The sequence below is a fragment of the Microdochium trichocladiopsis genome (genome assembly GCF_020744255.1).
Source record: "Microdochium trichocladiopsis strain MPI-CAGE-CH-0230 chromosome Unknown B0I36scaffold_7, whole genome shotgun sequence".
Taxonomy (NCBI): domain Eukaryota; kingdom Fungi; phylum Ascomycota; class Sordariomycetes; order Xylariales; family Microdochiaceae; genus Microdochium; species Microdochium trichocladiopsis.
This window is the reverse complement of record NW_025763550.1, coordinates 942,579-964,427: the sequence shown is the minus strand read 5'-3', so window position 1 is coordinate 964,427 and position 21,849 is coordinate 942,579. Positions and strand designations below refer to the sequence as shown.

The 21,849-nt window shown below is 56.2% G+C and overlaps 8 protein-coding genes and 1 non-coding gene across 9 annotated transcripts; 5 read left to right on the top strand and 4 right to left on the bottom strand.

The window, feature by feature from the left end:
* Positions 1-24: 24 nt before the first annotated feature.
* On the bottom strand, positions 25-2,211 carry B0I36DRAFT_327172 (aldo-keto reductase family 1 member E1). Its single transcript, XM_046154436.1, has 5 exons — positions 1,743-2,211; positions 1,164-1,592; positions 804-1,024; positions 508-654; positions 25-362 (listed from the first exon to the last, which is right to left on the bottom strand). The coding sequence occupies exons 1-5, from the start codon at positions 1,785-1,787 to the stop codon at positions 341-343; spliced, it is 864 nt and encodes a 287-aa protein (XP_046010277.1). The 5' UTR covers positions 1,788-2,211; the 3' UTR covers positions 25-340.
* Positions 2,212-2,357: 146 nt separating this feature from the next.
* On the bottom strand, positions 2,358-3,827 carry B0I36DRAFT_432734 (uncharacterized protein). Its single transcript, XM_046162643.1, has 2 exons — positions 3,446-3,827; positions 2,358-3,361 (listed from the first exon to the last, which is right to left on the bottom strand). Exon 2 carries the CDS (start codon positions 3,329-3,331, stop codon positions 2,519-2,521), a length of 813 nt encoding a protein of 270 aa, XP_046010276.1. The 5' UTR covers positions 3,332-3,361; positions 3,446-3,827; the 3' UTR covers positions 2,358-2,518.
* Positions 3,828-5,091: 1,264 nt separating this feature from the next.
* B0I36DRAFT_327167 (uncharacterized protein) lies at positions 5,092-6,911 on the top strand. The gene is made up of 3 exons (XM_046154435.1): positions 5,092-5,356; positions 5,445-6,343; positions 6,404-6,911. The coding sequence occupies exons 1-3, from the start codon at positions 5,284-5,286 to the stop codon at positions 6,710-6,712; spliced, it is 1,281 nt and encodes a 426-aa protein (XP_046010275.1). The 5' UTR covers positions 5,092-5,283; the 3' UTR covers positions 6,713-6,911.
* B0I36DRAFT_327166 (uncharacterized protein) lies at positions 6,912-8,687 on the top strand. Its single transcript, XM_046154434.1, has one exon. The coding sequence runs from the start codon at positions 7,158-7,160 to the stop codon at positions 8,394-8,396; it is 1,239 nt and encodes a 412-aa protein (XP_046010274.1). The 5' UTR covers positions 6,912-7,157; the 3' UTR covers positions 8,397-8,687.
* Positions 8,688-9,026: 339 nt separating this feature from the next.
* Positions 9,027-9,143, bottom strand: B0I36DRAFT_t114. Its single transcript has one exon. It is a non-coding gene; the product is annotated as a tRNA-His (tRNA).
* A 221-nt stretch (positions 9,144-9,364) lies between these two features.
* Positions 9,365-11,756, top strand: B0I36DRAFT_327163 (something about silencing, SAS, complex subunit 4-domain-containing protein). The gene is made up of 2 exons (XM_046154433.1): positions 9,365-10,479; positions 10,545-11,756. Exons 1-2 carry the CDS (start codon positions 9,588-9,590, stop codon positions 11,651-11,653), a joined length of 2,001 nt encoding a protein of 666 aa, XP_046010273.1. The 5' UTR covers positions 9,365-9,587; the 3' UTR covers positions 11,654-11,756.
* Positions 11,757-13,890: 2,134 nt separating this feature from the next.
* B0I36DRAFT_327160 (uncharacterized protein) lies at positions 13,891-17,986 on the top strand. Its single transcript, XM_046154432.1, has one exon. It carries the CDS (start codon positions 13,945-13,947, stop codon positions 17,734-17,736), a length of 3,792 nt encoding a protein of 1,263 aa, XP_046010272.1. The 5' UTR covers positions 13,891-13,944; the 3' UTR covers positions 17,737-17,986.
* Positions 17,987-18,909: 923 nt separating this feature from the next.
* On the bottom strand, positions 18,910-20,227 carry B0I36DRAFT_138923 (uncharacterized protein). The gene has a single exon (XM_046148337.1). It carries the CDS (start codon positions 19,854-19,856, stop codon positions 18,996-18,998), a length of 861 nt encoding a protein of 286 aa, XP_046010271.1. The 5' UTR covers positions 19,857-20,227; the 3' UTR covers positions 18,910-18,995.
* Positions 20,228-20,344: 117 nt separating this feature from the next.
* B0I36DRAFT_327155 (uncharacterized protein) lies at positions 20,345-21,664 on the top strand. The gene is made up of 3 exons (XM_046154431.1): positions 20,345-20,871; positions 20,947-21,248; positions 21,356-21,664. Exons 1-3 carry the CDS (start codon positions 20,623-20,625, stop codon positions 21,555-21,557), a joined length of 753 nt encoding a protein of 250 aa, XP_046010270.1. The 5' UTR covers positions 20,345-20,622; the 3' UTR covers positions 21,558-21,664.
* Positions 21,665-21,849: the final 185 nt, after the last annotated feature.

Genomic DNA, 21,849 nt, shown 5'->3' with positions numbered 1-21,849 from the left:
GGATGAGTGCATGGCTTGTGTGCGCGTGGTCATTGTTGTTTCATTTCACCAATGCTTCAGGAATGGTCCGATGGCAAGGGACGAAGCACGCCTGTCATTACTGCATGTATTATGTGGTTGGGACAGAATTGGGTTTGCGAAAATTCAGCATTGGGCAGCAGCATCTTGTCCAGATACCAGTTTGTCATTTGGCTCCGCGCCGAGTAGCCTGTGCTTGGGGCTAATATGCATATGCCAAGCTACCACCATTGAAAGGTTCGCGTAATCACCCGGCTCCCTCTGCATGCCTGCCACCTTGGATCGGGCAGAACTGTGACCGGCTGTCCACAGGAGCATGAATTCAAGGGACGTTGGTCGGATCCCTGTGTGTGTTTGGGCGCGCGCACGTTAGCCATGGCCCCAGGAACAACCAGACAAGTAGAAGACACTACGAAATCAAAAGAATGCATATATAGCATACATATAAGAAGTATGCAAGGTGGAAGAGAAAAAGAGAAGTGCACATACCAGTCCGTCACAAGATGCTCGTCCAGAGCATCCATTGTGGCCATGTCGGCTTCCGAGATCTCGAAGCCGTTGACCTCGGCGTTCTCGGCCATGCGTGCCGCCTTTGTGCTCTTTGGCAGGGCGACGAGGCCGTGCTGGAGCGACCACCTTTTTTGTTTGTAACCGGGTTGAAACAAGAGTCAGTGACTTGCTCACGGCCACACCGGGACGTTTGACGACTGCCTCATCATCGTCAAGAAGGGACAGAGGGAAAGAGCTGGTTGGGATGATACAGGACTCGCATGGGAGGGACTCACCGCACAAACAGCTGTGCCACTGTGCAGCCGTACTTCCTGGCGAGCTGGACCACGACCGGGTGTTGCATGCGCATGCCCCGCGCGAGAGGCGCGTACGCCTCGACAACGATGTTGAAGTCGAAGCAGACCTTGCGGATGGATGCCTGCGTGTTGAAGGGGTGGACTTCGATCTGATTCACGGACGGGAGGATTTTGGGGTTTGCGGACATGAGCTCTTGGATCTTGTTGCCCGCGAGCGAGACGCTGCTTGTTAATATGGAATCAAAGGCTGACGACAGTAACGAAGAAAATGAAGACCTGCGGTGCGAGAGAAGTCTTCAAGAAGGTCTTCAAGAAGCCGGGAGTAGCGGGCAGACTTACATGCTTCACTCCATAGTTACTCACACCACCACTCCTGACCTCGCCCGCAGCAATGGCATCCTCGACCGCCCTCCAACTCTCGAGCCGAGCAGTCGGGCCTCCATGCGGGCTATGCAGCAGGAACAGGTCGATATAGCCCAACCCACACGCCTCCACACTCCTGGTAATGGACCTGCGCACTTCATCGTAGTCCTCGCTGTTGGACGCGAGCTTGCTGGTGTAGAAGATGTCCCCGCGCGTCCAGGCAGTCGTGTTCTTGAGCCACGACGTGATGGCCCGGCCGGCCTCGCGTTCATTGTGGTACATCTGTGCGCTGTCGAAGCCCCGGTAGCCTAGGTCCAGCGCGTGCGGGACCGCTGAGAGGACTTCGCGCCCGGACATCATGTACAAGCCGAGCTGCAGCTGCGGTATCATGTACCCGCTGTTGAGCTGTGGGTGGCGAGATCAAGAGAAGAGGTATGTTAGCATGTCTACTGCCGGATCTTGAGGACTGTGTGCTTGGTCGACACAGCAGTCGAGTCGAATCCAGTGCATTTCATTACTGGGGTTGTCTTAAACAAACAGACCTGGTGTGCTTACCTTGACCTTTGTTGCGAGCGAGAAGGATCTGTTCGGATGCGCCATCTTGCTATGTTCGATCTGTTGAGGCTGGAAGAATGACCCCTGGAAACCCCGGTTTGCGGCTTCTGGCCCTTACGTGAAAGGAGATGTTACGCTTGTATATTGATTTCGATCTTGAAAGGTCGTGATGCGATTATCAGCCAGCAGAGACGTCACCCACGGAAAGAAGCCCGCCGTGGGGTGAAGTGGGTCGTCGTGGTGCGCGGTTGCTCGTCATCCCCTTACACGCGAAACATCATGCCGCACCCTGGAACATTACCTGCGCAGGTGGGCAACTGCTTGCAGGGCAGTTTCTTGGCCCTTTGAATATAGTTCTGCGCTCCGAGGCTCTCATTTGCGTTGATGGGTTTTTGGGAAAACTCAATGCCACACGTAACGTGGGTGGACCTCGACTATGACCCAAATATGCGCGATGCATGATGGGATCACAGCAGTTGTATGACGGGGATTGCCTACAGTAGACCATCCGAGCTCCAATTGAGCATTGGGGTATTCTCAGCACCCACCTCCTCACAAGATCGGATATGGTGTGGTAGTATGGACGACGGACTGCACTAGAAAAGCAGAATCATTGCTGTGCTGTGGAGACATACCACATGCTGTTTCATTATGAATTGGTATCTTTAAACTGCAAATGATGCAAAAGCCAAACAAGACCTGGTTTCGCGACAAAATCAACACCGCAGACATGCATCTACCACGGCAAGGCTTGAGTGACCACAGTGAAACCGAAATCACCACTCCATGGCGCTGTCCATCTGCTGGTAAGCACCATAGTTGTTCTCCATCTGCTGGCGGATGAAATCGTCCTTGTTGTGAGCGTTGTAAACAGGGTCCATCGCAGGTCGATATTGCTGGGTAGCTGCTGCCGATCCAAAGTGGTTGTACACCTCCTTGGGCTGGATCATCGCCGCTTTCCTGGCGGACTCTTCATATTCCCTGCGAGCCAGTGCCTCGTAGCCAGACAGCATGTATGGCTCAGAATACGATGAGGCTTGCCACTGCCCGTGCTCCGTCTGCACTGGCGTCAACGGGGTGCCATCTAGCGAGTTGATGCTTTGCAGGCTCTGTCTCTTCCGAGACTCCTCCTCCTCCTGGAGGGTCTGTTCATACCGCCTGTGCGCAAGCAGCTCCTCCTGATCTACCGTGGTGCTACTGAAGGCGAGGCTAGCATCCATCTGCTGATTCGAGGGCGGGCATATGCGCCAGAGTTCGATGAGGCGCATCTTCTGCTCGTCCTCGGCAGTTTTGAAGAGATCGAGCTGTGCAGAAGACAAGGCAGTGGGATCGACCCCGTACTCGCGAAGAATCATCTCTGGTGTCGGCTGCTGGAGTTGGGGTGGTTCCGAAGATGGACGCTGGACTTCGGGTGCGGGCGGGGCCTCTCGGATCACATGGGCGGAGTGGGTGTAGTGTTGGGATATGGAATAGACAATGGGTTCTGCTTGAGGAGCCGGTGGCTGCTCGGCTTGGAAGCGAGCCGGGTGCGGCTGGTGCAATGTGAGGTTCTGCGCAAAAAGCGCAGCAAGCTCGTCGTGGGAGTTCATTGTTTCGGCGTTGCTGTTGTCTGGAGGAGGCTGTCATCTCGTGTAAGTGGGATGCATGCGGATGCGAATGGATGATCTCACCCCACCCAAGGTTGAGTTGGCTGTTGAGCTTACCACGAGTTACCACGAGTCGGCTGTAAGTGCACTGACAGCCCGGGATCAAGGATCAGATACGTGCGCAAGTGGTGGTTTATGGGCGCGAAGTCCAAGTTCCAGGCAAATTCGAAAGGTGCAGGTCCTGATGAGAGAGTCAAGCGGTGAAAGGACGATTGGACCTGGTGATCCTGTCGCACTTGACTTATGGTTGGGCGGCAAGGGTGAGCAATAAGTATTGTCGAGCGGATCGTTACGATTGAGGAACGAAGAGACACATCAATTTGAGTCAGTTTGAGTCAACGGGTCGAGGCAGCAGAGACTTGTGAAATTATTGGGAGAAGGCCCCTGGGACGGGGAGTCGTCGGTATTATACTATCGTGAACGGCGAACCGTTGGGTCGGCCGAGGGGCACGAGAATGCGGCTTGTCATGCACGAGTACCCAAGTGGGTTGCTGAAATGAGATGAGTCCGGGCAAGTGGTCTGCAGGGGCACCAGGGGGGAGGGGCGCCGCGGGGTGCAAGCGGGATCAAGAGAGCCCAAAGGGGCCAGCGAGGCGGTGTTGAAGGGACGAGACAGGCAGGCAGAGAGCCAAAACAAAATGTAATGCTCAAGGAGGCGTCGAGGTGGCCATGGTTGAGGAGGACAGAAGGACGAGCGGTTGAGACGACCCTACGAGGTTCTGTCTGGCGATGACGAAGGCGTCGATGACGACGGCAGGCAAAAGCAGGAACACTTGGTCCAGGCAGGCACCACCGACTTGGGCAGGTTTCCAGATGCCGGGCCAGTCTTCCAGGCAGGCACCCCAGGTTTGTTGCCGCCCAACAACACTCACCGGCTGTCCCGTCCCTCCGGCTGTCCAAGAGCTCACGCGCGCACGATCCAGAGCCACGGCCAGTTTGCTTCTTCATGGCCGCAGCCCCTCCACCAACTGACCGAGTGTCTTTAGGTGGTGACGCATCGTGGGCAATGTGACCTGGTCGGGCCGCGCTTAAATGAAGGCTCGTTGGAGACTAAGCTATAGGCCAGTCTAGCTCCGGGGGCGCTCATGTCTCAATCTGTCCGATCCCGGCTGGGTGATAGAATTCACAAGCTGGCTGGCAGCAGTGCGTAACGATACTTAGCCCTGGTTATGAAGACGAGCATGGCCTCGGTAGGCAGTGAGCGACCTCCACGAGGGCGTCATCTGGACAGCTGAGCCTGCGAGGGCGAAGCGTTGTCTCACACGGCAACCTTGCTTGTGACGCGAAACCTGACCCCACGAGGAAATGCTGAGACGGTGCCAGCATGACGAGCAGCTCCCAAGTTGGGCGTTCGGCACGCGAGTATGAAGGAGATGCGGACGGTCCCATCCGGAGGCTGATTCTCTGTCTGAAGAGAGAGGCTGGTAGACCCGAATGCTTAGCAAGAGGGCCAGGCCACTTGGCGAGTTGTGTCTGCTGGAGCACCCCGGCAGCCAGCCAGCCACTGGAGAGAGGAAGCAACGCTTACTTACCTTAAGGTAGGTGTACATACCCGGACCTTTAAGGACTTCGGCGACTCAGGCTAGGCCCAGCCTGGCGGTGGGCAGGGGTCGCGCCTGCCTTGTCTGGAAGCGCTCCCTGGCCCGCAAGTCCCTTAAAATGTACCGTGTCTAGAAGGCCAGGCTAGGAGATCCTTCAAGTGGTTTCAGCCTGTCCGAGGGAGAAAAAAACATATATTCCCTCCACGACAGCATCGCCCAGCTGCGCGGCCTTTTCCTTGTGCGACGTCAATCCGCTCCTTGGGCGCCTGCACTCCCAACACACCCTTCATCCTCTCCTCGTCCTCGACGCATCCGTTGCGCATTCTCGATCCACCGGTTGGACAGCTTGCCAAGATGAAGTTCTCCATGGTCTCTGTCGGCCTTCTGGCCCTACTCACACCGCTCACTGCGGCCTGGTCCAAGGAGGGTGAGTGATTTCCACGACGCGACAGCCATTGCAGTATTCCGAGTGGCCTGATGGCACGCTTCCCGGCTCATACTGACCCTGCCGGCAGATCGCGAAATCTTCCGCGTCCGCGACGAGCTTGCCGCTGCAGAAGGTCCCGACATGACCTTCTACCAATACCTCGATATCGCCCCCTCCGCCTCTCAGGATGAGATTGGCAAGGCCTACAAGAAGAAGAGCAAGCTGCTCCACCCTGACAAGGTCCGCCAGCAGATGATGGCTGAGCGCGCCAAGGAGGACAAGGCCAAGGGCAAGAAGGGCGCGACCAAGCCGCCGACCAAGGCCGAGCTCAAGGCTGCTATCAAGTCTGCTGGTGAGAGGCAGGCACGCCTCGGTATCGTGGCCGACGTCCTACGTGGACCTGGTCGGGAGCGCTACGACCACTTCCTCAACAACGGCTTTCCTCTCTGGAAGGGCACCGACTACTACTACAACCGCTACAGACCTGGCTTTGGAACCGTTCTGGTCGGCTGCCTGCTTGTGATGGGCGGCGGCTTCCATTACCTTGCTTTGTACATGAGCTGGAAGCGTCAGCGCGAGTTCGTCGAGCGGTACATCAAGTTCGCCCGCCGTGCTGCGTGGGGTGACAACCTTGCTATTCCCGGTGTCGAGGCTGCAGCCTCGAGCACTCCGCCTCCTGCACCTGCCTCTGGTGACGATGAGCAGCCTCAGATGCCCATGAACCGCAAGCAGCGCCGGTTCCAGGAGCGGGAGACGCGCAAGGAGTCCGGAAAGGATGGCAAGAAGGTCCCTCGTGGCCGCGCCCGTGGCTCTGCTCAGGCCAGCGGCAGTGCGACACCAGTCCCTCAGCCCGAGGGGTCTGGACCTACTGGTGCCAAGAAGCGCGTTGTGGCCGAGAACGGAAAAGTCCTCGTCGTCGACTCGCTTGGTGATGTATACCTGGAGCAGGCCGACGACGAGGGCAACGTCATGGACTTCCTGCTGGATGTGAGTATTGCCTAAAGTTGTAAACGCTTGTGTCATGCACTAATATGGATGTTCGAACAGCCCAATGAGCTCGCAAAGCCAACCATCAAGGACACTGCTCTCGTCAAACTTCCGGTCTGGGCCTTCAAGTCGACCATTGGCAGATTCCTCGGCTCACCAACCACTGACGCTGCCGGCGCGGACGACGAGCTTGACGAGGTTGTGGATGAGGACTCCTCGTCCACTCCTGGCCAGCGCACGCCGAGTGCTGACTCTACCGAGGACTTTGAGCTTCTCGATAAGAGCGTTGAGGACCTTAGCAAGTCCAAGACTTCTGGCAGCCAGGCGCAGAGTGGCAAGTCCAAGAAGCGTAACAACAAGAAGAAATAGTCGTCCAGCGTGGCACCACGCATGGGACTTTTCTAAGAGAATCAAGTCCGCAAGGTCTTCGGTTGCAGACCCGATGCTTGGACAGAAACCAAGCTACACTATGCTTGACGACATATCTTGACGACATATAAAGCCATAGAGAAAAGTGAAATTGAATGCAATCCGTACTAGCCACTCTGATGGCATCCTTTCTACAAACGCTCCATACATACATGGCTATTAAGAGTGCCGCCCCCAGGGTTTGGATATCCTGGGGTACTAGCGCGGGCTGTGATTGGTCCGGTCGGTCCCATGCACTGTAAGCCACTGTTGCCTGCATGTGCCTTCGAATTCACGAGGAAGTGTGCACCTCGAGAATTCTCGACTTCTGAGATTCACTCTTCTCTTTTCTGAAGTTGACTCAGTCCCATAGCTTTACCTTTTCCTTTTGTGTGTGCTCGCCAAGATGAGTACTCATACCGCGCGTGACCGAGCAGTTCGCCGAGCACGGCGATCAGCAATACGCAGCCAGGATGCCCATGAGTCTCGACATCTTTCACAGCCGGCACCCAGCAATGACGACGTGATTGATCTAACGGGCGAGCCATCGTCGCCGTTGCGTGGGGATCGATTCCAAGGCGAGGCCCGAGAACAAGAAAATCCACGCCACGACAATCTCTCCGACAACAGAACAAAACGAGACCATCACGGCGAAGCACAAGCACGACCACCACAACGACAAGAACCTCAGGCAACACCAGACGCCAAGAGCGAATTCGAGTATGGAGACGCGCGGGCAGAGGGGGATGATGGAGCAGACGGGCAAACCATCGACGAGGACGACACATGTCCCATCTGCCAGCTCCTGCTGCACGACCCGGTCCGCACGACGTGCAACCACACGCTCTGCAGCTTCTGCATGGCGACCTGGGCGTCGGTCTCGCTCGCGGCGCCCATGGCCATAGTCGACGTTGACGAGGTGCCCGTCGACTTCGACGCCGTGCAGGACCTCGAGGCGCGGTGTCCCATGTGCCGTACGCTGACTGCCGCCCGGCCCGACACCCAGAGGCGCGAGGCACTACGAGAGAAGTACCCCCGGGCCTATGCGATGCGGAGCGCCGAGGTCGCCGCGGAGCAATCTCTGGCCGGTGGCACGGGCGGCGGTGCGGGAGTCCAGACAATCACGGTATACATTGGCAACCGCCACACCCTCGTGGCGCCTTCGCCCAGCGGCCTCCAGGAGAACCAGCACGAGTGGGAGTTCTTTGTGCGGCCCTCGCGCACGGACATCATCGAGGAGGTGCACATGCACCTGCACCCGACCTTCCGTCCCAGCCGGGTCGTCCGGCAGCGCGCGCCGTATGTAATCACCCGGCTTGGCTGGGGCGTGTTCCAGGTCACTGCGGATGTGGTGCTCAAGGCCGGGTACGAGTGGGTGAGTGATGATGCGCGGGACACGGTGGACGGGGCGAGGCGTGGGGTGTTGCCGCTCGAGTGGATGTTGGATTTTGAGGGGTTTGGAGGCAAAGGCAGCATGGCGAGGTGCAGGTTGAAAGTGAGACGGGAAGGGGTCCAAGCCAGCGGCGGTGCCGAGGACGAGGATGCGGAAATGGCGAGGGATGCAAGAGAGACGAGGAGGATGGTGAGGCAGTATGAGAGGGATGGCAGATACGAGCCATCTGCTACTCGACGGCGTCGACAGTGAAAGGGCCGACTGGTGTAGATAACGGTCATGGACGGGGTTAAGGGATCTTTGGAATTTCCAACCTCAGGCAGAGGAAACCGACGTTTCCTTAGTCGAGCCATGGAAGGCCAAAAGACCTCACACCTCTCACTGAATAATCAAACCAGACAGACAACATTGGCAATATTAATTAGCAGCGAGTTTCCTCATTCAAATTGAGTCGCTTTTAATTAATTTAAGCAACACATATCGACTAAGCACGAACAAATCAATATCTCCCCGAAAGCCACGTATTTTTTTATTTACTAGGAGCAAGGAAGAAAGAAAGATCGTGGGATTTCTTTCGTTAACCTCCTCTTTCTTTCACTTCATATTGTCATTTTTTCATGTTTGTTGTATGATAGATATAGTAGTAATTATGGATGGCCTCGTCTTGGACCACCAGCGTATTATTCATTGATCCCCCAACTCGACAACATGAAAGAAAGAGATTATTATTATTATTGGTACGCGTTACCTATCTCGGTAAGGAGAGATGCCAGAAAGGCAAAAAACAAACAAGCTTCGAGACAACCAACAACGCCCCCCCTCCAATATGTGGTCGGTCAGTCGATCGTGGTTGAGAAGGAATGCAAAAAGAAAGGTTTGCCTTGGCGCTAGCCGGAATCGAACCGGCGTTTTCACGGGAATTTTCTCCGTGATAGTGAATGTTAAGCGGTACATGCGTACAACCACAACGTGATGTCCTAACCACTAGACGATAGCACCTTCTTGCGGAAACCCGGTTAGGCTGTTGATGGAAGAACAAGTTCTTATCGAGATACATAGAGGAAGCTCTCTTCCATAGCACAATTGGCTCGCGGCGGAGCCAAAGCCCATATCCCGAGGCTTCCAAATTTAGAGTGATGGATCAATAGGGTGAATTACATCGGGGATCGACAACTCTACGCAGCGCGATACAACTGATTGCTCCTGTGGTTGCGCTCAAGCCAGCCCTTGAGGCCGGTATGTTCCAACGCAATAGGTCCACACCAGTGCATGCCACTGTCACAAGCTGGATCTGCAGCGGACGCAGTTGGAGAATAGCGTCTGGGGTCGCAGTAAAGGGCAGATTGGACGCCTTGTCCTAATCTCTGTCGCACCGCTGAATGGTCTTCCGGCGCTCTATTTAAGACATGCCAATTGATTCCCTGGAGCTTGCGCACGCGGCCCATGCGAATTGCAGAGCGATGGAGCATGCGGCACAAGACGCGACGACGAAACAGCTGGCGCCTGGTCGAGGCAGAAGGAGCCCCGCGCGCAGCAGTCAGGAGCGCTAACGGACACGGCAATCAGGACAACACTGTTCACAGCAGCTCCTTTCCAACACAGCCATCGACAACGACGCGCCCGCTGCCTTCCCGCCCTGCCCAGCCAGCCCGTATGAAGCGGCCGCTCGAAGTCATTGATTCCAACCAGGATCCTCTGAAGTCCAAGAGGGCCAGAATCACCGTCGAGATAGTGGCAGCGCGCTCGCGCCCGTCCGCGCTCAGCAGCCCGTCGTCCAAACACTCCATCGCGCGCCTCCCCCCTTCACGACCGCAGCCCATGCTTCAGCAAACCACGCTTCATAATCACTGGCGCCGAATCGTCCCCCAGTCGACTGTTGCACCACCACCACCACCAACACCACCAGCACATGAAGCGCCAAAGTCGCCACCAATACCAATCCCACGACCTCCACTGCCCAGTCGACCTCTGAACCATAGGACGCCAATAACAACAACGACCACCTCGACCCCAATCGTAGCGCCCACACATGAATCGCGACAGCTTCTCCAACAGAGGCCCCTTCCCACCTCGACCAATCACCCGCCCGAACCGACCTCCAATACCTCCACCACGGCTTCAAACGCACCGCCAGCCGCCACGAAACCCCAGAAGAAGGTCGTAGATGGCATCAAGCACGAGCTGGACAGGTTGCAGCCTAGCGCAGCAGACACCTCGGCCACAGCCCCGACGGGTCGCAAGCTTCGCTCGCAAGAAGCGACCCGGTTCAAGAGCGAGTTGTCGGCATACTTTCCGGAGTACGATGAAGTGATTGGCAATGACCCAAAAGAGCAGCGTATGTGTTCCATACCGAACGCTCCAAATCACTTCCAATCGTGCTCACTGACATTACAATGCTAGACCTGCTCAATGCCGATACACCCATTGTGATCGTCGACTCACGTTTGTCCACAGCCAGGGACACTTCATCGCGCCACAATGGCCACGTCCTGCTTGCCGCAGACCATCCCATACGCAGCTTCAGTGACAGTCTATTCACAGACCTGGCCGAAGCCTCGCGGGTAGACTTCGGCTTGATTGACCACAAGAAACATGATGACGGCTGGTCTGACCCCCTGGCCGACTCATTCTATTCTCCTTCCCATCGCAAGGCGGCGCGGCTGGAAAAGAGCATCAGGAACACGGAGCGAAGTCGCGCACAGCATGAGAAGGATCAGATCGTGCGAATCTTAGGCGATCTCCAGGGCCATGACTGGCTGCGGACCATGGGAGTAAATGGTGTAACTGAAACCCGGAAAAAGTCCTTTGAGCCCGCCCGAGAACACTTCATCAGAGGATGTCAAGCCATACTTGGCAAGTTTCGTCACTGGAGTCAAGAGGAGAAGCGGCGGAAACTCGAAAAGGAGCGTGCTTTGGCAGAAGAGGAGGAAGATGAAGACGACGAGGAAGAGACATTAAACGATGATTCGGATGTGTCTGAGGTTTCCCACGATGACAATGTGCAAGGCTCCGGCGATGATGATGTCGGTCGCCCGCGTTTCAAGCGCGCAGCTGCTCCACGCACCCGAGCACTGCGCAATGTCGAGATGAGCGAGGAGCACGACGAGGACGAGGACAATGACGAAGAGAGCGACGGCGATCCGCCCGACTCAAGCGACGTGGATGCATCCATAGCACGGCAGCTACGTGATGAGGCAGCCTTAGCCCGTGAAAAGTACCAGAAGTCACATCCGACGAAACGGCCTCGCAGCGACTCATTCGCGCAGTCGTCCGAACAGGATAGCCCGAGTCGGCGGAGAGACTTCACATCCTTCTTCCACAAAAGACACCAAAGGGACGCTGCGCTGAACCGCTCCCGAAGACGGGGTCGCATCGCCGTAGCTTGGGGTCACGATGTGCCGGAATTCGACGTGTACGATTTTGACCTACCAGACGAGCTCAGAGACCCGGAGACGATGAAAACGCGCGAGAGACAGAAGCGCCGGGCACGGAGGGAGGCGAAACACTAAACTTGTAGCGTGGCTCTGTCGCAAGGACTAATGTGTCCTTTCAGACAGTCCCTATTGTATTTCAAGATACCCATGCTTTATGATGATAAATTGTTGCTTCGAGACAGAGTTCGTGATATTGCAAGAAAGGTGGAACGGCTTCCACTTTCAATTTCAATGACTTTGATGTGAAGTTGATCGGTCGGCTGATGAGCTGGGAGTGAGTTGTCAATTATCGCACTGTGTGGTGGTGTCAAGGATATGCAGCCTATACAGTGCGGCGTAGCCCAGCAACTGCCGGCTCGGATTGGGCGAGCGAGACAAGGCCGCGACGCATCGCGCGTGCCCCAAGCAAGTGACGGGCGCAACGGTCGTCCGGCGACGCTGAACGTCTGGAAGCACCGAACTTGCGAAAAGAAGCCTGACACTTGCTGCCTGTCCACAACCATCATTTTCCGCCACCGGCGATTGCATTCCTTACCTCAACCATATAACGCCTACCACGTCCGCACTTGGCGGCATACGCACTTTCCACACGGGCAGCCTCCTCACTTCGTCCTTCCGGCCAGTCGGTTTTGTGCGATACCGAGAACTCTGCCTTCGTACACGCGCGCACAAGTCAGCCGTCTCGACCTCTTTCCGAGCTATCTCCATCATCGATTGCCACTGCCTCTTCTGAATAAGCGCGTTGCTTGGGGCCCCGGGAGAAACGACTTCAACACCGAGAACGGCCGACGACCCGCGCGATCCGTCACACTATTCTGCCCTTGCCTGCAGTAGTCGGCCGCCGCGGTCGATCGACGTGCCTTCGCCCATGACTTGCACATAGTCCGAAACGTCAACGGCTCCCAGCGCGCCTCACCATGCCTGGAACCGTCGACCCCGAGCTTGCGCCCATCGACGGCGAAGCTCCTCACGCCGAGCTCCCTGTCGACGATACGCCCCCACGCAGCTATGTCGTCCTCAAGCAGTCCGTTCACCTCGAGATCGATCTTCAAAACAAGGCTATACATGGGCGTGCCGACATAATGATTGCCATCATTGAGGATGTGTCAGAGGTCTACATCGACGCGCGACAGTCTGATATCGACACGTCCAAAATCACAGTATCTGGCTGTGCGACGGAAGCTTCGTATCAAGACCCTTGCGGATGGCTTGACACGCCAAGCGAGTTCAAGTGGTCGCCCGGGCAATGGGCGCTTAGAAAGCGTCGAATCCAGCCGCTGCTGCACCACAAGCGCAAGGAGATTTCAGCCCTCGACCACGACCTGAAATGCTGTCAGCCGAACGATGGCTCGCTTCGCGTCAAGCTGCCCTCGGGCAGGGAAATCAAGCAGAAGAATCAGGATGCGACCAAGAACGAGCTCAGCGATCACATTCTAAACGCGGACGGCTCGATATCAGCCTGCACAATCAGCATTCCATTCAAGCTCAAAGGGGTGACGGACGGCTTACACTTTGTTGGCTGCGATGAGACCGACACGAGGTACCCTCATGTATATACGCGCCATTCGGCAGGGTCCGGGACTGCGTGCTCGATATTCCCATGCATAGATGACCCGGGTAGCAGAAACTCGTGGAAGGTGTCCATCACCTGCCCACGAACTCTTGGCGACGCATTCCGACCACCAAAAACAGCCCAAGCAAGCCAGAAGGGTGGCACCTTGACGAATGGTGTGAATGGCATCAATCGTAAGAGGAAATATGGGCAGGAAGACCCCACACCCACGCCGCGTCGAGAATTGAGGCTCACAGAGGACGACAAGCTCTTGGAGCTGACCGTCGTCTGCACGGGCTATCTGACGGGAGATGTCATCTGCAAGGATGACGAGACAAAGAAGACAATGACCTTTGAGATCGACAAGAATAAAGCAGCCAAGCACATTGGGTTCGCGGTTGGGCCTTTTGAGCACGTAGATCTTTGGTCAGAATTTCGCACGGAAGAAGACGACATCAAACTCAACGTCAGCGCCGTCAAAGTGCATGGCTACTGTCTTCCAGGCCGAGCAGAAGAGGTTAAGAACACCTGTGCCACACTCGTCACAGCTGTTGATTACTTCGTTCTGCAATTCGGAAGATACCCATTCGACAGCTACAAAGTTTGCTTTGTGGACGATATGGTAGACGACACAGTGCCACTGTGCGCGTTCTCTCTGTGCAGCAGCCGTCTGCTCTATCCGAGAGAAGTGATCGACACCGAGGTTGAAACCACAAGAACACTGGTCCATGCATTGGCCTCTCAGTGGTTCGGCGTCAACATTGGTCCAAACCAAAGAGCAGACATATGGCTCATCGTTGGCATAGCCTGGTTCATGACAGACATATTCATGAAGTTCCTTTGCGGTAACAACGAGTATCGGTTCCGCATGAAGACCATGGCCGATCGGCTCGTTCAGCTTGACATCAAGCGTCCGTCTCTGCACGACCTTGGTGATCATTTGTACCTTGGCGACTTCGAGGTGGACTTCATGAACCTGAAGGCGCCACTGGTCCTGTTCATCTTGGATCGACGCATCTCCAAGTCATCGAGCTCGGCCGGACTGATGCGGATCATTTCCAAGATTGTTAGCAAAGCCAACACCTCGGTGCAAACATCTGATGAGGTCTTAATGTCTGAGCTATTTCGCAAGGCCTGCGAGAAGGCACTGGGCACCAGACTGGACACTTTCTGGAGCCAGTGGGTTCATGGATCTGGCTGTCCTAGATTCGATGTCTTTCAGCGTTTTAACAAGAAGCGATTGTGCGTCGAAATGACGATCCGGCAGACCCAGGACATTGCAGCCGCTAAGACTCGGCCGCTGGAAAAAGACGAGTTTTGGCGGGAAGTAATGGAAGACAACCACGCCGTCTACGCTGGCGAGCTGCAGGGCTCTTTCACTGGCCCCATGACGATACGAATTCATGAGGCCGACGGCACACCCTACGAGCACATTGTGGATATCCGCGAGGACTCGGGGAAAGCGTCAAAGTTCGAGATCCCTTACAACACCAAATACAAGCGTCTTAAGAGGAACAGACGCCAGCGTGAACGGCAGATGGCTGGTCTTAGCACGAAGGCCAACGACGATGCCGCCGAGGAGACCCAAGCGTTGTACTCGCTTGGAGATGTGCTCCAGCAGCAGGAGGAAGCTGACGAGTGGCGCTTCATTGATTGGGACGAAGAGCAAGAAGCCCGCATGGATCTGGAGTCTTACGAGTGGATCCGGATGGACGCTGACTTCGAGTGGATTTGTGACATCAAGACCAACCTGCCGGCATACATGTACGTCTCGCAGCTCCAACAAGACAAGGACGTCGTGGCCCAGCAGGATTCGATGCTCTTCCTTGACAGCAGTTTTGCCAAGACCGGACCACACCCACTGGTGTCCACAATCCTCACCAGAACGCTCTTGGATGCGCGCTACTATTATGGCATCCGGACGATGTCGGCCAAGATCCTTCCGAAGCATGCCGTTAACGCCATCGACAATATCGGCTTGTTTCATTTACGAAAGACATTTCAGCACTTCTTTTGTGTGCCTGGAACGGACACGCCAAGGCCTAACAATTTTGTTGATAAGAGGCAGTACCTGGTCCAGTGTGCGATCCCCATGGCCATCGCACAGGTCAGAGGAGATGATGGCCAGTGTCCTCGCGAGGCCAGACACTTCATCCTCGCCCAGCTTCGCGGCAACGACAATTCGGAAAACATGTACTCCGACCATATTTACATATCTATCCTAATTCGAGCACTTGCCCAGTGTCAGGTCCCGGACGAGAAGAAGGTCAAACCGAAGCCGATGTCTTTTGGGGATGCGGATGAAGATGAGTTCATGGAGGAGGCGATTGACGACCCGGAGCCCCGGCTGTTCCGCGATCAGGCGCTTGAAGAGATCGAGCGGTTCCGGAGAATGGACGAGTATTACCCTTCGTACCAGAACTGCTTCACCGTGGCCTCTCTCGACGCTCTCTGCACGCTCATGAAGGCCAAGGTGATCGATCAAAACCCTATCGTGTTCATACAGTATCTGCAGGATAAGACTTTGGATCTGGTGCGCATCAAGGCATGCGAGTCGCTGGTTGAGCTTGGGCTGCTCTCGAACCCGACATTCCTGCGCTTTCTTCTTTCACTGATCGGTACCGACCCATCACCTTTTGTGAGGGCCCAGCTCTTCAAGGCTCTCTGCCGTGGCCTTGCCGGCATTGCCATCGGCGAAAACAAGGACCTCGAGAAGCAGGCCGCACCACCGCCTGCGGATGACGGTCTTATAGTGGAGCACGAGAACACCATGACCGAGGAGCGCCAGAAGGCGCGGGCACGCAAGGAAGACCTGTCTGCTGCACTGGCAGCGCTCAAGGATGAGCTCAAGGACGATGAGACTCTGCACGAGGTGGTCTGGGATGCCATCAACTCTCCAGTGTTGTCAGTTACGGAGCGAATCAATTTGTTGGAGCTCGTCTCCATCCTCGTGGAGGAAGACGACTCGATGCTCATGACCTTCAAATATCCAACCTACTGGACAGTCGACAAGCGGCGCAACGAGAAAGTGCGCAGGTCATGCGTCATGCACTTCAGGCGCCACTACAAGTTGAAGTCGAGAAAGAAGTACACGACACCAGCATCCGCGCCGCGCCCAGAGCCAAAGCGCACCATTACTCTCAACCTCAACAAGGCACCGAGCTTCAATAGCAAGACATCTACTCCAGCTGCGGTGCCAGCCGCCCCTCAGCCGACGTTGGGAGCCATCACGGTGCCACCAAAGGCGGTTGCCACTACGAAGCCTGCAGCGCCGTCTTCCACAATCAAGGCAATCGAGCTGCCACAAAAACAGTCGATTACTGCTAGTCCTGTGGTGAAGTCACCATCACCGGCGTCGGTAGCGGCGCCAGCATCTGCGCCAGCTGAGAACAGGGATAGTATCTCAGTCTCGACACCTGCTCGTACTAATGGCGATCGACCTGTGATACCGGAAACGAAACCGTCCATAGCCAAGGTTGAAGCGCCGCCCAAGCCTGCACCTTCTAAACCTCTGGTCAGCAGCACCAGCACCCCTAAGATCAATCCTGACAAGATCAGTGTGGCCAAAACCTCGACCCCGAAGATATCCACTGCGAAGATCCCTACTGCGAAGATCCCTACTGCGAAGATCCCCCCTGCGAGCAAGCCTGATCCCCCTCCTACGAGCAGCAACAGTGGCAGTATATTGGCGAATCCAAAGAAGCGCCCCAATCCGGATGCTCTAAATAGCAGCCGCCCCAGGAAGATTGTCAAGCTCAATACTTCCAAAATTGCGAGTCAAGTGGCACTGATTCTCAGGAAGCCGAAACCTAAGAAGATTGTACGCATCCCTTTCCGTGCCTGGGACAAGCTCAAGATACGCAAGGACATGCCGACATCGGTGTCATCGTCGTCAGCATCAGTGTCTGGCTCAGCACCAGCGCCGCAAGGGCCAAGCTCGTCTTCATCGGGACAGGTCCGCGCTGCGCCCAAGCACTCTGCTGTGGAAAAGACCAGCAGTGGCGGTCCATCAGGCCCCAGCCCTCGCAGTTCTCCCGGTCCCTCGCTGGGCCGGCTTTTCTCGAACATTGGCTCGAGCAAAAAGAAGCTCAGCTCCCACAGTCCTGGCCACTCGCGGTCGCCGTCCTTGTCATCGCCAAAATTTACTGGTGGAAATAGTGGTGGTAATGGTAGCAGCAGCAGAGATTATCAGGGGAGCGGCAGCTCAACTGAGAAGCAGCGGAAGGCGCTTCCGGACCCTGGTAGCGGCAGTGGGAGCGGGCTTTCGGGAGGAACTGTCCGCAAGGCTCTGCCGGACTCAGTGCGCAAGGCTCTCCCGTCTGGAGAGCGGCGGCCGTTGCCAGGAGGTGGCGGTGGAAGTGGAAGTGGAAGTGGTGGGAGCGGAGGCGATCGCGGCAGAGATAATCATCAAAGTGGCAGTGGAGGACGTGATGATCATCGCAAGCCTTTACCTTCCTCTGGCGGTCATTCAACGGGTGGTGGTTCGTCGTCTGCTCATTCTGGTCGTCCTTCAATGGGCGGCGATGGTGGTGGTGGTGGTGGCAAGAGCGGATCTCCGCCGGCACCAAAAATCAAGTTCAAGGTCAAGGCACCTGGTCCTTCATAAAGGAGAGGGAGACAAGACAATTCCCATGGTTGGTGCGAGAGGACCAAATGACCAGAGTCTGCTCATGGACTGACATATCGGCATGCCTCCGGTCGGGCACTGAGTCCAAAACAAACACTATGATATTGGCGATGCCAGGGATAGTGGCAGTTCTAGCCGCTCTTAATGCGATGTTTGTACATATCACAATCTGAGACTAGCGCATGGCGCACCCTCTTCTTCAAATCCGAACGCAGACATTCAAGGATGAGATTTTGGTTCTATGCCAATACCCATGAGAATTTATAATAATGAATATTCGTAGTTGCGGTTTTGCCCCTACTGTGATGATGCTGGGTTATGCGTCTTATGTGGTATATGCCTTGCAGTATCATTGCAGCTCTGCCCGCTATGGCCGGCCCAAGTGTGAATATCCATCATTGCATTTCCTGTGCTGCAGAAGGAAACCTACTTTGAGGAACTTCCACCGACTGACAATGCCCACTCACAAATCTAGACTTGGCGTGCCGAGCACAAACGGCACTTCGACCGATTGTAGAACCTCGTTGCTCTTCTTCTCCTGCTACTAAGTAAGCTTGCAGGCGGCTGGTACGTCCTTGCTCGGTCCACACGGAGACAGACTGCTCTACCGCTGCATTTTCGCTGAGGCTGAGCTGCCTCTCTCTGTATTGAAGTGGCGCCGTCTACACTCGATGAAATTTCTTTGGCGCCGGGGGGGTTTTTGGACCTGAGTGGTCTTGTACCAGCACGGGACAATTCCATTTCCTGGTGGCGCAAAGTTGTGTTTACCGCCCACCCCCGGAGGAGTCGCTGACTGTGTAATGCGACACGTGCTTCTACGAGACTCTTCATGTTGGCAACAATGGCGTGATGCTTCGTGTCGAGGCAGGAACGTCCTTCGCGACAGATCAGAGACAGTCGTCTCTTTGATGGCCACTATGGAGCTCGAGCGTTGAGCTTGTCGGTTGTCTTGTCGCACTTCCACTTGCTGCCTGAGTGTCAGGCATCCTGCCCAGCTGATGTCATGATAGCTCGTGGGGTGGGTGTGAGAACGCGGGACCGATGCTGTTGCCGAGCGCATTAACATTTAGGCAACTGCCTCCCATGAAGCCCAGCCGGGAGCCCTCACTCTCTTTCTCGCTGCCCGTTGCTGACATTTGTTGGTATCATCCCAGGCAGTCTCCTCCGACTGCTGCTGTCCGCGCTGGGTGCCATTCCTAGCCTGTGCCTCCTCGCCGCAGCGCCCTTAAGCGAAGACTCTACCTTCGCCGCGTGCCCGAAGCTGCACCGCCCGCCGGATTGCCACCTAGTGATCCCAGTCCCGCTGCTCCGCCCTGCAGTTGGGGCTGAGCGATCCCGATGCGCTCTTCACGGCTGCGAGTCAACCGACTCGGCGCGCCGGGGGGCTCGATGCTTGCCTGTCGCGCCGTCGTCGCTGCGGTTGCTCGAGTCGCTCCTTGCTGTGATCCGGCGGGAACACCACGACCAGATCCGGTACCCCCCGCCGCCGCACCACCATCTGCAGCCCCCGTGATCCGCTGCAGGCGAGAAGCTCGTGGTGCCTGGCCGGCAAACAAGGTCCGCGCCGTGCCCGTTGCCCGACCTGGCCCGCCACCAGCACTACTGGCCACTCTTGGCTGCATAGCCGCCGCGGACGAGGTCGAGGCGGATGATGATGCTCCCCCTCCGCGCGATGAGGGTTGGTGGTGGCTTGTGGATACGAAAGGGTCGTCCATGGCAGCCGCCCTGCGGAGACTTCTCTGTGCATAGTACGAGTCTTCATGGTCATCGTCTTCGTCGTCTTCATCTTCCTCATCATCAAGGTCCACCGTCATGTCTGCGGCATCGGCCATGGCCTCGTCGGCGCTGCTGGAGAGGCCGACTGGAGAAGGAGAACGCGGGGACGTGTCCAGCATCGCGGCACGGCCTTGCTGTTGGTGGGGCAACTGATGCTGCTGCTGCTGGGGCATAGGATGTCTGGAGTGTAGCACGCTACTATGTTGCTGGTGCTGGTGGTGATGCTGCTGCTGTTGGAGTGAAGCTTTCTGAGCCCGCATGTCCTCGTAGGCGGCAATGTCCTCAGCCGTGAGACTGAGGACTGTCGGTGGTCGGCGCAGCATCTTGAGAGAGCAAGGCCTGTATGAATGAGACTCAAGGAGATTAACCGGTGTTTCCTATGAGATGGTGATTCCTGCGCCGCAGTGGCGATACTTCAGTGCTGATAACATGGGAGATATCCCCGGAGTTTGGCGGTGGTGGTGGGTTGAGATGTTGGTGTTATTGAGAAGTTGCCCCACTGCACAAAGCGCGCCTGTGCGGATGTGAGACTCGGCCGTGCCAATCTTGAGAATTGGTTCTTCCTGCACCGGCAGCGCCAAGACAGGCGAGGCCACGAAAGCATTCTGCTTTATTATAATGTTGGCTGAGGGAGGCACACATGAGAAGAATGACAGCCGTGGGATCATTTTCTCTGCCGGGTGTTGTTTGCGATTCAAGCGTCGACTTCCAAGGTTCCAGCGATTGTTCAATCGTGGGTGCAGGGATGTCATGTTCTGCCGATCATGCACTCAATTGTCAGGACTGCGGCTGAGGGCCTCATGCCTGCCGGGCGGTTTTCAGGCCGTCTTATTGCCATGCCACTCCCGACTTCTATGCTTGCTCACGATCAACAACGGACAACTTGATCTTTTTCTTCTTCTTCTTCATGTCCCGCCCGCGCCCCTGCTAGCACGTGTTTGCTCACGAATATCGCCTTGTGTGAACATCCTCAGTGCCAAGAAATCGTTGGCCGAAGAATACAGAGCGAAGGTATCTCGATTCTTGAGCCGACTTTCGCTTGGGCCCGACCGAACCTGCATATACGGTAGATCCCGTGAATCATACACAATGGCTGCGAGATCAACACCAGAAAACCTCGAGAGAGCCGACACAGCACGGGAGGAACATAGGCAGAGTGACACGGCTACGGAAGCGAAGGAGCCCAAGAACCCCATTGAGCACATATACGACCGCATGTTGACCGTGGGCATTGGCAGATGGTTCGTCTCCATGGCCGTCCTTGGCCTGGCTGCGGGCGTCATCTCAAAGCATCCCGCAGGTGGGCTTCGAGCAGCTGCCATCTACAACGTCGTCATTGTGAGTGTCTTCCTCCCCTCCCGCCCAAATGTGAAGCAAGAGCTCGTGGAGCAACTGTCTGACGATGAGCACCAGGGCTGCCTGCATTTTTTCTTGCCCGGGCCTCCTACGAGCCCGAGGGCGGCAACAGATCCGCGCCCGCCAACCTGGTACTACGTGATTCTAGCTCTGTCCACAGTGGCCTGGCTGCCGGCTTTTCCGCTCATGTTTGCCTTTTCCAACCCTGATGACGACGCATATGTCATCTTTGATGTTTCACCGGACGACGATGAGCGGCGGCGAGGGCTGTTCGGGCTCGCCCTCTCCACAAGCCAGGCCACGCTGGCCGTCCTGGAGGATATTAGCTTGGCCTGCGGGACTATGGGTGTTTGCTGCTTGTGAGTAACCTCCCTCATATCTGGTGCAGGCGCGTGCACATGGACGTGGACGAGAGACGATTGCAGGCTGACACATTTTGCTCCGTCACTGCCATTATGCACGCCAGCGTATTTTGTTTGTATCACTGGTACAGCATACGCAAGTTGACGACGACCACGTGGAATAGAGAAGTGCTTGCAGAAGCCTGGTCAAAATGGGAGGATGAGCGTGTAGCGGCCGAGGCTAAGCAGCAGCAGCGGGACGAGAAGAGGAAGAACGAGAAGGTAGCCAAGCAGGCGGGCAAAGAGGCACAAGCCGCATCAGTGTAGACAGCCTGTATTTGACTGGAATGCCCAGCTTGCAAGATGTAAAGAATGGCAGTTGTGCTTTACGGACTGCATGGATCTTGCAAGTGACATTCATGGTCTGTGGTAGGATGCGCTGCCCAATCAGGCGGCGGTTGATCAAGTCCCGAAGGACTCGACTCGACGTCACACACCACCAACGCGCCGCAGGCCTTATCGGCAGGCACGCCGGGGATCATCCGGTGCTTATCGTTATCGGTGCCGCGACGCGGAAAGCTCTGGGCTGGATGCGCTTTGCGACATGGCGGTGCGCGGC

Excerpts from the sequence above, each read along its gene's own strand:
- B0I36DRAFT_432734 (XM_046162643.1), bottom strand. The coding sequence starts at position 3,331 with ATGAACTCCCACGACGAGCTTGCTGCGCTTTTTGCGCAGAACCTCACA.
- B0I36DRAFT_327172 (XM_046154436.1), bottom strand. The coding sequence starts at position 1,787 with ATGGCGCATCCGAACAGATCCTTCTCGCTCGCAACAAAGGTCAAG. Across the intron at positions 1,025-1,163 it reads GTAACTATGGAGTGAAGCAT|ATCCAAGAGCTCATGTCCGC; the intron begins GTAAGTCTGCCC and ends GCGGGCAACAAG. Across the intron at positions 363-507 it reads GAGCATCTTGTGACGGACTG|GGATCCGACCAACGTCCCTT; the intron begins GTATGTGCACTT and ends AAACACACACAG.
- B0I36DRAFT_327166 (XM_046154434.1), top strand. The coding sequence starts at position 7,158 with ATGAGTACTCATACCGCGCGTGACCGAGCAGTTCGCCGAGCACGGCGA.
- B0I36DRAFT_327167 (XM_046154435.1), top strand. The coding sequence starts at position 5,284 with ATGAAGTTCTCCATGGTCTCTGTCGGCCTTCTGGCCCTACTCACACCG. Across the intron at positions 5,357-5,444 it reads TGCGGCCTGGTCCAAGGAGG|ATCGCGAAATCTTCCGCGTC; the intron begins GTGAGTGATTTC and ends CCCTGCCGGCAG. Across the intron at positions 6,344-6,403 it reads TCATGGACTTCCTGCTGGAT|CCCAATGAGCTCGCAAAGCC; the intron begins GTGAGTATTGCC and ends ATGTTCGAACAG.
- B0I36DRAFT_327155 (XM_046154431.1), top strand. The coding sequence starts at position 20,623 with ATGGCTGCGAGATCAACACCAGAAAACCTCGAGAGAGCCGACACAGCA. Across the intron at positions 20,872-20,946 it reads CCATCTACAACGTCGTCATT|GGCTGCCTGCATTTTTTCTT; the intron begins GTGAGTGTCTTC and ends GATGAGCACCAG. Across the intron at positions 21,249-21,355 it reads ACTATGGGTGTTTGCTGCTT|CGTATTTTGTTTGTATCACT; the intron begins GTGAGTAACCTC and ends TATGCACGCCAG.
- B0I36DRAFT_138923 (XM_046148337.1), bottom strand. The coding sequence starts at position 19,856 with ATGCTGCGCCGACCACCGACAGTCCTCAGTCTCACGGCTGAGGACATT.
- B0I36DRAFT_327163 (XM_046154433.1), top strand. The coding sequence starts at position 9,588 with ATGCGAATTGCAGAGCGATGGAGCATGCGGCACAAGACGCGACGACGA. Across the intron at positions 10,480-10,544 it reads CAATGACCCAAAAGAGCAGC|ACCTGCTCAATGCCGATACA; the intron begins GTATGTGTTCCA and ends TTACAATGCTAG.
- B0I36DRAFT_327160 (XM_046154432.1), top strand. The coding sequence starts at position 13,945 with ATGACAGACATATTCATGAAGTTCCTTTGCGGTAACAACGAGTATCGG.